The 12126-nt window shown below is 33.0% G+C and overlaps 1 protein-coding gene across 1 annotated transcript in view; it reads right to left on the bottom strand.

The window, feature by feature from the left end:
- LOC128242134 (carbonic anhydrase-like) overlaps window positions 1-967 on the bottom strand; it is a 31430-nt gene extending 30463 nt beyond the window's left edge. Inside the window, exon 1 of the mRNA XM_052959186.1 lies at window positions 552-967. Within this exon, the coding sequence (XP_052815146.1) occupies window positions 552-566 (15 nt within the window). The 5' untranslated portion in view covers window positions 567-967. The remainder of the gene's footprint in view (window positions 1-551) is intronic.
- Between the last annotated feature and the right edge of the window lie 11159 nt (window positions 968-12126).

Genomic DNA, 12126 nt, shown 5'->3' with positions numbered 1-12126 from the left:
TGGAAAAAGGCCCTTAGACTAGATAATACCTTTTCAAGTTTTTCCACTTAATAATGATATACGGTTTGTAAGAAATAAATCAATTATGTGTTTCCGTTACGGATTGTAAAATCCGACCCTCGGGCTCGCTGGGTCGGTACTCGCATTTACAATGTCAAAAATCAGTATACTTTAACTACGCTGCAAGTAGATCGCGTAGTTATTTCAATTTAGCTGTTAAACTTAATGACTTAACTCTTGGGAATCTTAATAATTATGTTTGCAATCAATTTGATCTGAGATCAACAAAAACAAGCTAAAACACTACATTTCATTAACAATTTTATATAAAAATACTTCTTATGATGTACTGGCATATATCCGATAACAATGGCAGAGGAGTTCCGAATGCGGTACTCGGCGAGCCTCTTTATCGGCATATGTACTTCGACCCTTACCGGAAACACACGATATAACTAATTTGTCTGCGTATGTCGACAATAATTAAGGTCCCTCTGTTAGAAAACAAATTCAAACAATAAATTTATATACTAGTATAAAAATACGGTTACCACAAAATAGCGCATAATGTGACGTCAGTTTTCTTCTGCACTTGCGATGAATAGGTTCAAAACGTTCCGCATCAAATCATGTCCAAATACACAAACTTCATCGTACATATTCCATGTAAAGAACAATTTGACACTGGGCTTATTATCACTTGAATATTATTTATATGAGGATTCAAATATGTGTTTTCTGTTATGCGCTGCCATGAAATATCATATTGTTATATCGCCGCTGTTATTTTCACGGAATATAAATAAGGCTACATGTATGTTCCCTATACCGGTTGATTTGTCTTTTAAATGATGTCACTAAAATGACGTCACAACTGTATGTTTCCCACGCGATTTTCCAATTAACGTCAATTAAATTGCTTTGTTTTAGATAAACATAGACGGTGCAATAACCACGTTATTTCATTCGTTGTTATCACAGAAAACTATATCCGTAAAATATTCCTCCTAAAATACACGTCACTATCCTCTATTTATCAAACTGCTCTAGCAGATGTAAACTAGTCAAAACTAGTGTAAGCACAATGATTAACTTTATAATTGGTCTGTTTACATAAATTAAAAAGGTCGTTGATATTACGCAATAACAACTGTAATTAAAACATGTAATTTATTTCTTTGACTAGTGGTGTATATATTTTTAACGCAGTTGCATATTCTCTTCAAGACATTTATAAACGAGATGAAAGATGATGGGACAGACGTACAATTATAAACCTACAATCCCAACTTTTCCAAGAGTCCTTAGTCTTTTAAAGCTGCACTCTCACATTGATCATTTTAACAAATTTCAATGTGCATTGGGGTAAAAAAAATAATAATATTTTTTTCTTTTTTTTTCAATCTTTAGCGATATGGGATATGATCACGTGATTTGCATTGTGGCAGTGCATTCGAAACACTGGCACCGGATTTTCAAACTCAATCATTTTTTTTTTAAATAAAAAAAAATCTTATAATTCCTTACTAAAAATTATAATACCGAATATGTAAAAAAATATTGAAAATCCGGTGCCAGTGATTCGGAACTCCGTTTAAATTCATGACTCTCCGATAACCATGTTGGAGATCACATTCTAAATTTAAACGTCTATCTGCCGCCATGTCATGTACAGTGTGTGTATACCACGTGATAAATTACGTCATATATGCTACGTCGGAAGGCAACATTTAGCTTAAAAATGAAGACTAAAACAAATCAAAGATAACTTTTCTTTTACTACACCATTTTAAATAAAACAAAGGGCAGTCTATGCCGCTTAAAGAGCCCCGACTTCGATTCATTACCGAAGTTTGATAGGGTGATTAGTTTCATCAAACACTTCGACAAACCTGTTTCCAAAATAATGTTTTGACAGTGCTGCGTCAGACGCCCGTATTGTGAAACGGTTTGTTGACGTGTTTTAAGAAACTAAACTCTCAATCAAACTCTGGTTAAATACCGAAGGCGGGGCTTCGTAAGCGGCGTAGACTGTGCTATGTTTCATTCAAAAAGGTGAAGAAATAGTGAAGTTATTTTTGTTTAAAGTCTTCATTTGAAGCAAAATATTGCCTTCCGACGTAGCATTTATGACGCAATTTATCACGTGGTATACACATACTGATGTAGGTATATTATATATACCTCATTTGCCATACATAATGGTTTGAGAAAATAAACGTTTTTTGACGCTACCTAATTATTTTTTTTATAATTATAAATTCTAACCGCAATTAAACCACCCCTATAACATTGACTACATGAAATAATAATAATAATGTATGTTCACATGCTTTAACAAAATAACTGTAAAGTGTGGAATAATAAAAGAATATTGAGTTAAGGAACAGAACAGAACAGAACAGAACCTATTTTATTAGACGTGTACCATCAAAGTACATAGTCAATTAATATCAAACTCATCTACAAATTCTACAAGTCGCATAATACACTAGTAGAAGTTTGGGCATAAATTGTGGAATATGTTTATTTTAAAATAAAAATGATTAAGATTTTTAGAAAAAATAAGAACAGGGCTTTGGATATAAGTCTGATTGAGTATACTTCATGAAATTTATCGAACATTCATACTCGTAGCATAATGCTTACGCCTTTTCATGGTTCTTATTCACAAAGATAGAGTTTGGCTGAAAGTGATATGAAACAAATCTTAGAAAATAAATCTCCTGACCACGAAATATTCTCATTTTTTTTACTTTGAGATATAAAAGTATAGATGAAATTTAATTTAGTTTAATCAATTTGTTTGCCGTGTTTTTACCAAAAAATATATGGTTTTCAGCAGTTAATAAAAATTAAAACACCACTAACAAAAAGTGATGCCAAGCAAAAAGAGCAGAAATCAGTTTATTGCTTAAGTATTCAAACTTACATTTATCATGTCCAGTACAATTCCACGTTGTTCTTTCGACAAACTTCGAAGTTCAAAGAAATTGTGTTCTTGCCCTGTTGCTGGTTGAATGGTTTATGGAGAGATCGGTGTCAAACCATTTCCAATAGAAATCGATACGGATGACCAGTGATTGGTCAATGCAAATAATCCCGATTTGTACAAAAACAAGCGTGTGATGTTTGGTATACGTATGCAAGATAAAAAAAATAGAAACTATAAATTTCTGTTGATAAAAACACCAGGTCTGTATTTGTTAAATGTTGTAATCGGATATAATTACTGCTATTCTACTTGTAATACCTCGAGAACATGTTAATTTTAACACCTTTTATTCAACATTATATATTTAACAATGCAAGCTTGTATGTCATACTATTGTAAACATATTTATTAAGTCGAAAGCAGGGATTATAATGTTTGTTGTAGATATGTATTGTTTAAAGAACGCTCTGGATTTTGAAGACCACCTGCTAAAAATTTAAGATATTTCATAAATGTTCAGAATGTTGTGGTCACATTCATAAAGCATCTTAGGCCTAAAAATACATTAAAGATGCACTCTTGCTCCAAATAACATTTAACACAATTAATAATATTGTTTTAATAATAAAAAAGATGAATAAATGTCGAAAACAATGGTTCTTTTGGAGGATGCCGAGTTTAATTTGAGCGAAATGAGCATAAAACACGGTATTTCTACCTTATGAGACTATATAGTAGACCACAATAAATCTTTTAGCATTCACCAATCATTTAATGTTTTTGCGCTTTTTGCTATTAACTACATGGTTAGAATCTTGTTATCAGTAATAAAAAATTTCCATAAATGCATTATTTAGTAAATAGTTAAGATTTATCAGTGAAATGTATGTTTGTTATACATGTGTATGTATTTATTTTGAATAAGAGTGTCACTTTAAGATTACCTGACCTACGAAATAGGCGCCGACCATTTTTATAGAGAATTCAAAAAGTAATAGTTATATACACCATTATCTAAAAATGACAATAACGTTCTTACATAAAACCTAATAAACATATCAAAGTCCCCCCCCCCCCCCCTTTGCTTGATTTGAAAAGGATGCAACCCTAACCAAACCACATTCCATATTTTGGCCTTATAAAACAAATGTTCAAGTGAAAAAATGTGTTTTATACGATTAATTTAAAGGAAACTATCAAAGGTTTACATCAAAATTATAAGGATAAGCAAGTAAAGTTGCAAATAAAAATGCATATAAATAAATTTGAAAGAATAAAGTGTATTTGAAATATTCATTGTTTAAAAATATTAAAAAATGACCACAAATTAAGCTGTATGAAACGGTCCGTGAAATAGAATGATCGACTAAATTTGGCTGAATCTATTTAGTGAAAGACAATAATAACGGTCCTCAGATGTTTTAAAATTAAAAAAAAAAACAAAAAAAACATTACAGTTTAAATCTATTGAATTAAACAATGCCAATATCAGAAGTGATGTGAAAAGCAAATATTTATCTGCGGCACGGCAAGCATCTTAGGTGTGATTATCTTGTGTTATCAAATTAACCAGGTCCGGGGGTATACCGGGGATAGCCGGGGAAATGGGCCATGTTTTTAGCTTCCAGGTGGCCTCGCAGTGCCAGGTGAATGCGGTGGATTTGTATTCGCACCAAATATAGCGAGGAATGGGCCTTATCTAGGGTTCCTGGGGTGCGGGGGCATTTGGCGCGGGTTTCACCAGCAGGTCGTCCCCGCAGGGCGGGGATTTTGCCCGGGCTTGGCTGGACCGAAAGTCAAAGTCCCCGCTATTCATCGGACCAGGGTGGTGGGTGGGGGGGGGGGGGTACAATTGACTGGTGCAACAATGTGTTTTATACGATGAATTTAAAGGAAACTATCAAAGTTTTGTATCAAAACTATTAGGATAAGCAAGTGAAGTTTCAAATAAAAATGCATATAAATAAATTTGAAATATTCATTGTTTAAAAACATAAAAAAATTACCACGAATTAAGCTGTATGAAACGGTCCGTGGAATAGAAATAATCGACTAAATTTGGCTGAATCTATTTAGTGAAAGACAAAAATAACGTTCCCCAGATGTTTTAGAATTCAAAGAAACAGTATAGATTAAATATATCTTGAATTAAACAATGTCAATTTCAAAAGTGATGTGAAAAGCAAATATTTATCTGCGGCACGGCAAGCATCTTAGGTGTGATCATTTTGTGTTATCAAATTAACCTGTAAAAACATAAATTAGGCAGTGTTTTCTCTATTGAAATTTCTTAATAAGCTGTTATTATGTATACTTGACAACATAATACTATAGGAATGTGCTATATTGTTTAGGTGTAATAACTTAAATTAAAGGGACTGGACACCAGATGGTCCCGTCATCAGAACATAATTTATTACATGTAAACTATACAGTTTGTTTGTGTTTCATATAAACATAGACATCGGCAGACACACTATGACCTCAAAACAAGTATTTAATTATCAAATAAATCAATAACGAGGTCGATAAAACATTAGTTTACGTGGTTAAAAATTATTTCGTCTGTCTCAGTTGAGTTCACCCGTTAATAGCGTTGTTGTTGTTGTTGTTGAGTTTATATCCCCGTTAATATAGATTTATAGTGTGTGTATCTCGCATGTGAAAGTCACATGATAAGTACAAATACAAAAACCAGGCGCTATTTTTAAACTTACTGGGATTTACGTGGTAAAAAAATCCAGTAAATTTGAAATTGGAAAAAATACGCAAAAACTGTTTCGTAAGCGATGTGATACATATTTATTTGTAAGAAAGGCTTAACGCGTTGTACACAAAGATATCGATTTTATAAAAGTTTCTGACGATTTTCATTATTTTTGGAATGGTGTCTTGTCCCTTTAAGGATAACACTTTGTTAGCAATTAATAATAATTTAATACTTCAAAGCGATACCTGTCACCACGTTTATTCCTTCGTATGTTAGATTATAATCGATATCTCATTATGCACATTAAATTTCCAGTCGCCGTTCAAATAATCAGTCGATTAATAATATGATTATATTTTATGAAATAAATAGTCTCAAGATAAGTTATCTACACTTGACAAAAGGGTCAACAGTTTTTCAAATGACATGTATTGTAATTGCTATAAAATATTTTCTAATGATTGACACTTAAAGCTGCATTCTCACAGATTGAACGTTCTGATATTTTTTTTGTTGTCTCGGAACGAGCCATTTTTTTGCGAAAATGCATGGAAACCTTTTATATAAGATAGCTGACAAAAAAATTAGATCGCAGGTTTTCATATTTATTTTATGTCAAACATTGCTGTTTTAAGCATTTTCTCTTAAAGCGTTCGTAACGCTTTTAGCCATAAAACATTTTTTGTACAGAAATATGAAAATCTGCGATCTGATCTATTATCACTGTTAAAAATAGTTGTTTGAACGGTAAATCTGCGAGAGTGCAGCTTTAAGTATTAGGGGTCTCAATTATTTCACTCAATTTGATAAAACTTATCGGAATATCATGTCAGAAATATGACAGAACATTGAACAAATACCAAAAATAGCCGAAATGCACAAGGAATTTGTTCGTTTTGAGCAAGCCAAATCACTTCTTCAACTTGCATACGAAAGACATTTTTTAGTCATGCATTTGTTACATAAGTGATACATGACATTGTTTTTCATTTAAAACAAAAGTATTAAAGACATTTTTATTCACATCTCTCAGAATTTTAGAAAGATGTACGTTTAATAGCAAGAACAGCAGCCCCACCACGTCTATAAAAATTTGCATATATTTAAGCGTTTGTAATTTTTAATGTGTACCTGCGACATAACCGTTTTTTTTTGCATGCGCTAAACGTTCTTTCCGTGTGTCTTTGGGACTCGGACAAAGAGGTCCTGGCACCATAATTTGAACTTTATAGAAACGAAATTAGTCCATGTAATAGAATTATTAGATGAAATATAAGTCACAACTACGTATGTACAAAATACAAGATGCACAGCTTTACCACGCTCTATTTCTTTGCACCAAAAATAAGTTGTAGTAATATCAACCGCGACACAAAGTCCACCCACTGGGATATAATAACACAATCTGCGGTCAACCTGTTCCAAAGTTGGCCTTTGTTGGCTGGTAACAGGTTTGAGCACTTAATGGTCCCTATGTGCCAGTATCCGCATCCTTATAGTATTATTACTCATCCCTTAACGTTCACATACTGGTTTATTTAAGGAATGAATTGCGGGGTTGATGTCATTATCGGGGTATGAACGCAATTGGGTTGGTCAATGTGTGTGGAGTCCAAAGGACTCCACGCGTACTTTGACCAACCCAATTGCGTTCATATCCCCGATAATGACATCAACCCCGCAATTCATTCCTTATATTTACACCACTAGTTCATTATTTCATTCAAGAATTGTTAAAAAATACTTTATTTCATTTAAGAAAACCTTTCAGTAATCCGTTCTTACCCATTCTGTAAATAGAACGACCCGACTATAACCGGAAACTTTTTTTCAAATGACGTCACAATAACGCGGGAAAAGATCAACCACTTGAAATCACTTTAAAACGTAAACTTGAAATACTTCTGGTACCAATATATTTAAAATATAATAAACTAACACTTTTAAAAATGTTGATCTATATTTTACGGGACCTGCAGACACAATACAACCAATAACAAGATCAATAGCTTTCATGTATATTGTTATGCAATGAATTACGATCCGAACATATCCGAAGATGTTGCGTTCATCGATTGATGAACGCAATTGCCGAAAAGCAGTTCATTTAAGAAATGGAAGTTGAGGTGTAAATATTGGTTTATAATAGCAAACTATTTGGTTTGTGACACAATGAGTCATTTTTGGTCAACCTGACACAAGGCTGGCCCTTATTCGCTGATACCAGGTGTAAGCACTAGATGTCATCGACGTACCAGTACCCCGGCCTTCGAGCGACACATCACCCCCTTCTAGTAGTATTAACCCCACCAAAGTCCTCACACTGGCTTATGCTAGCATATAATGTGGTTTTTAAGGGCGTTCGACAGTATAAAATCATTTGAAAGACCAAAATTAAAAATCTTTAAGAAACAATCTACTTTTATTTAGTTTGGGGTTCAATATTTAGTAAGCATTTTTACCTTCCCCACCCACTTTTGCTTTGTGGAGGGCCCTTAACCCATTGGAGTATTATTGAGCTGGCCCTCTGGTGTCGGGTGCTAAGTAATGGGATTTGAAAACACCGATGGCAGGGGCTCCAACTTATTTTGTGTTTGCCGAAACTTAAGCGAGGGAAATGTTAGATGCGGAACAAAATGGCATTTTACGAAAGGATTTTGGTGTTTTTGGGAGGATATTTTGACCTAGTATGTAAGTTATATCACTTTTCTAATAAATAAAAATAAAATTAAACTGTAAATAATGATCTTGGCAAATTTGCATTTTTTTGTAATTAAAACAGTAATTGAATAAAACAACTATGAAAATCCAAGTACCAAAACATACCTGTGAAAGTAATTCATATCCAAAGTGGGTATCCATTGGAATTTCATTCACCTTTTACAGTTTAAATGAACACATTCATTCAAAGTGTATTGAAGCACGTGGCTTTTTACGGCATGCCCGTGACCTGATTAAACACGCTATGTAAACTTTTACCGTAGCTGTTGCAATAAGTGTGCTAGAGATCATGTACAATTATTATTTTAGCAATAAGTTAGATCAATCGAATAGTATCTGTATGTAGCCCTGTGGATATTTCAGCATTTAGTAAAAAGTGTTGTCTGCTCCAGTTCTCATATTTTGTGTTGACTGCTACCTTTCCCCCCTGATATTTGAGGTTATTGTGAGAATAGCAATCTGCCAGGATTGCAGCTTTTGGCGCACTTTTAGAGCTTTATTATTTTAACTAGTTCCTGGAAGTATTTCCATGTTTTGGTATGTATTAAATGAATTCAAGAGTGTTATTCTTTTAATTGCAATATGTTGTATCGGCTGTGCATTCTGTATTTTTGGAAGGTTTGGTAAATTCTGTTCTATCACAGTATTTCAAGATAGCAGCCCTTTTAAGTAACCCTTTTCATGTGTTTCACTGTGTTCATAATTGTTTACAGTAGTAACCACAGTGACCAGATTAACAGACACCATGGGTGAGAGATGAGAGACATGTATACAGTGAGAACACTTAGTTCCATAAACTTGTAAGTGTATCTGTAGTTGTTGATGTCATACATGTTTTATTGTTGTTGCCATTACTGTATTATCTTTGTAAGAAATGTTGTTTATCTCACTATGGAAAACAGCTTTTGTTAGTTATACACATTAGGACATAAAACGAACCTCGACCGGCTTGGTCTTATACTCCCTATAACTATTATATGACCTTAATAAAGGTCAGGGTAAAGGCCAGACCATTATATGTAAGGTTTATGTTTTTGAAAATACTATAACCACATATTGGTGTCACTGTGATCTTTTTTTGAAATGCTCAAATGTATTTTATATTTACTGTAACCATGTCACCGTGCTCGCATTGTTTCAAATGAGCTTCATTTTGCACGCGCATGTTTTTCGAATAATAATCATAATACGCAGTTAAATATAACCGATTAAAAGCTGCGCTCTCACAGATTGACCGTTTTGACATCTTTTTTATTTTTTGTCTTGAAACAAGCCATTTTTTGCGAAGATCCATGGAAACCAGTTATATAAGAATAATGATCGCATATTTTTATATGAGAGTTCAAAAATTGATGTTTAATGCATTTTTCTTAAACCTTTAGTGCCATAAAACGCTAATTTTCGAACGGAAATATGAAATTCTACGATCTTATTGTTTGTTAGCAATCTTATATCATTGGTTTGCAGATATTTACGCAAAATAATTGCTCTTTCCAAGACACACAAATAAAATAAGTTGTAAAAAATGTATATCTTGAGTGTGCAGCTTTAAACCCTTTCAAACATGAAATGTATTGTTAGTACCATCTATATATATCCCAACTTGTTGCCGACGTTGTATTTCAGCATTTTATGGTATTTTGTTAGTAATGGTAACATGTCAATAAAGGTTGTTGTTGCTGTTGTTGTTGTTGTTAAAAAATGCAAGTTCTGATACAACATAAAATTTAAGGTATTCTGAGTAACTCACTTGACTTGCAAATTTCGTAATGAAGTTGTGCGCGCTAACTTTAGATTATACTTTGATTATGCTTTCGGTTTTGTTGCATTTTGTTATTGCTTTTTATCACTTTGGGGTAAAAATGGTAAACAAGTGGAAATAATCTTTTGGATATACATACAAATAGATAAGTTTATATCACTTAAAAATAACGGGACTTAAAGTTAGGGACAAGTTCATAAATTGCAGAAGAATGCTTTTGATATTGTCCATCTTGCACAATAAAATGTGAAGTACAGTGTTCACATTGTTTTTATTAATTGATAACGAAGTGTTAAATGATAACGGCCATGGATATTTTTTTTAGATATTGATTTTAAATACTAACTCCCCCCCCCCCCCCGAATAGATGAAGGTTACACGGTACTATTACAAATTTCTATATGTTTCGCAATCTCCCTTCCTACACAGTAGCTTCCCTTGGCGAACAGCTACAACGGGAGCTTAATTGTTTGTATCGCAAATGTCATTCTTAAGGCTGCACTCTCACAGATTTACAGTTTTTACAGTCTTGGAAAGAGCAAATTTTTGCGTAAATATCTGCAAACCAATCATAAAGGATTGCTGACAAAAGATCAGAGTGCAGATTTGCATATTTCCGTTCAATAATTAATGTTTTATGGCTTAAACCGTTACTAACGGTTTAAGAAAAATACATAAAACATGAACTTTTGAACTTAAATATAAAAATCTGCGATTTAATTTTTTGTCAGCAGTCTTAAATAACTGGTTTCCATGGATTTTCGCAAAAATTGGCTCGTTCCAAGACAAAAGATAAAAAAAGTTGTCAAAACGTTTAATCTGTGAGAGTGCAGCTTTAAGAATAAACTCCTGATTTTCCCATCATAAAGGATTCTAAATTACACTTTGTCACTCCTACTTTAAATTAGCAAACTGCTGTTTCAAATACATAATACTCCATGTCCGCATGCGACTGAAATGATCATGCCTTTTTTGTAGAAAGTAAATAAAAAATACAATACTGTAATAAAAAAGTTGTATTAAATTAATTTTAGAAAACATATTCAAATAAAGGAAAAACAAATTAAAAGCTAGCAAAATGAATTGAGGGGTGAATGCAAAAAGGTTCTAAGTGACATTAAATAAAGAAGAAGATAGAACCTTCTCGCTTTCACCTCTCTTATTGTATTTTGTATGTTTACGTATTCATAAAGCCTAAGAAATGAATTATAATGTTTCCAATTTCATAAAAAGTTCGAACTACGTCACATGTACAACTATTTAATAACAGCATATCAATCATTAGAAAGCAGCCTTCATTTTCGGTCAATGACATTGCAGATTATAAAGTAACTGACTTATCATTGATCATTAAGCATTTCAACTTTCGCATGTTTTTTAAAGATCTACCTACTGCCACTCATCCGATCTCATTCTTAATCATTAAGAATTTACTTCATGTCATCTAACTATTAAACAGAGCACAGCTGACCATAAGGAAAACAAATCAATTCTGAAATACATCGTACGAATACAAATGTGACTTGCAACTTTCGCAGGTGTTTTAAAGATCTACCTACTGACACTCATCCGATCTCATTCTTAATCATTAAGAATTTACTTCATGTCATCTAACTATTAAACAGAGCACAGCTGACCATAAGGAAAACAAATCAATTCTGAAATACATCGTACGAATACAAATGTGACTTGCATGTTAGAATGTCATAAAGCATCATGAATGAACTTGCGGATAATCCCTTCCATATTTGAACTTGTGAGGATTTTATATCATTCCTACTGGCAATTTATTTACATTTCAAACACATCTTCTTGATGTCAAGCCCTCAAAAACGTGGACAAGTCCCTTTAAATGGCCGTTAGAACTATTCACAGTGCAATTATAAATGTACGTTATCAGGTATTTCAATTTCTTTAAAGGGACAAGACACCAAATTCGGCGAATATAGTATTTCAAAAAATGTCTAGACTTTTATCAATACGAACTAGTATGAGGCA

The sequence above is a fragment of the Mya arenaria genome, chromosome 8 (genome assembly GCF_026914265.1).
Source record: "Mya arenaria isolate MELC-2E11 chromosome 8, ASM2691426v1".
NCBI lineage: Eukaryota > Metazoa > Mollusca > Bivalvia > Myida > Myidae > Mya > Mya arenaria.
This window is presented reverse-complemented; position numbering and strand designations above follow the sequence as displayed.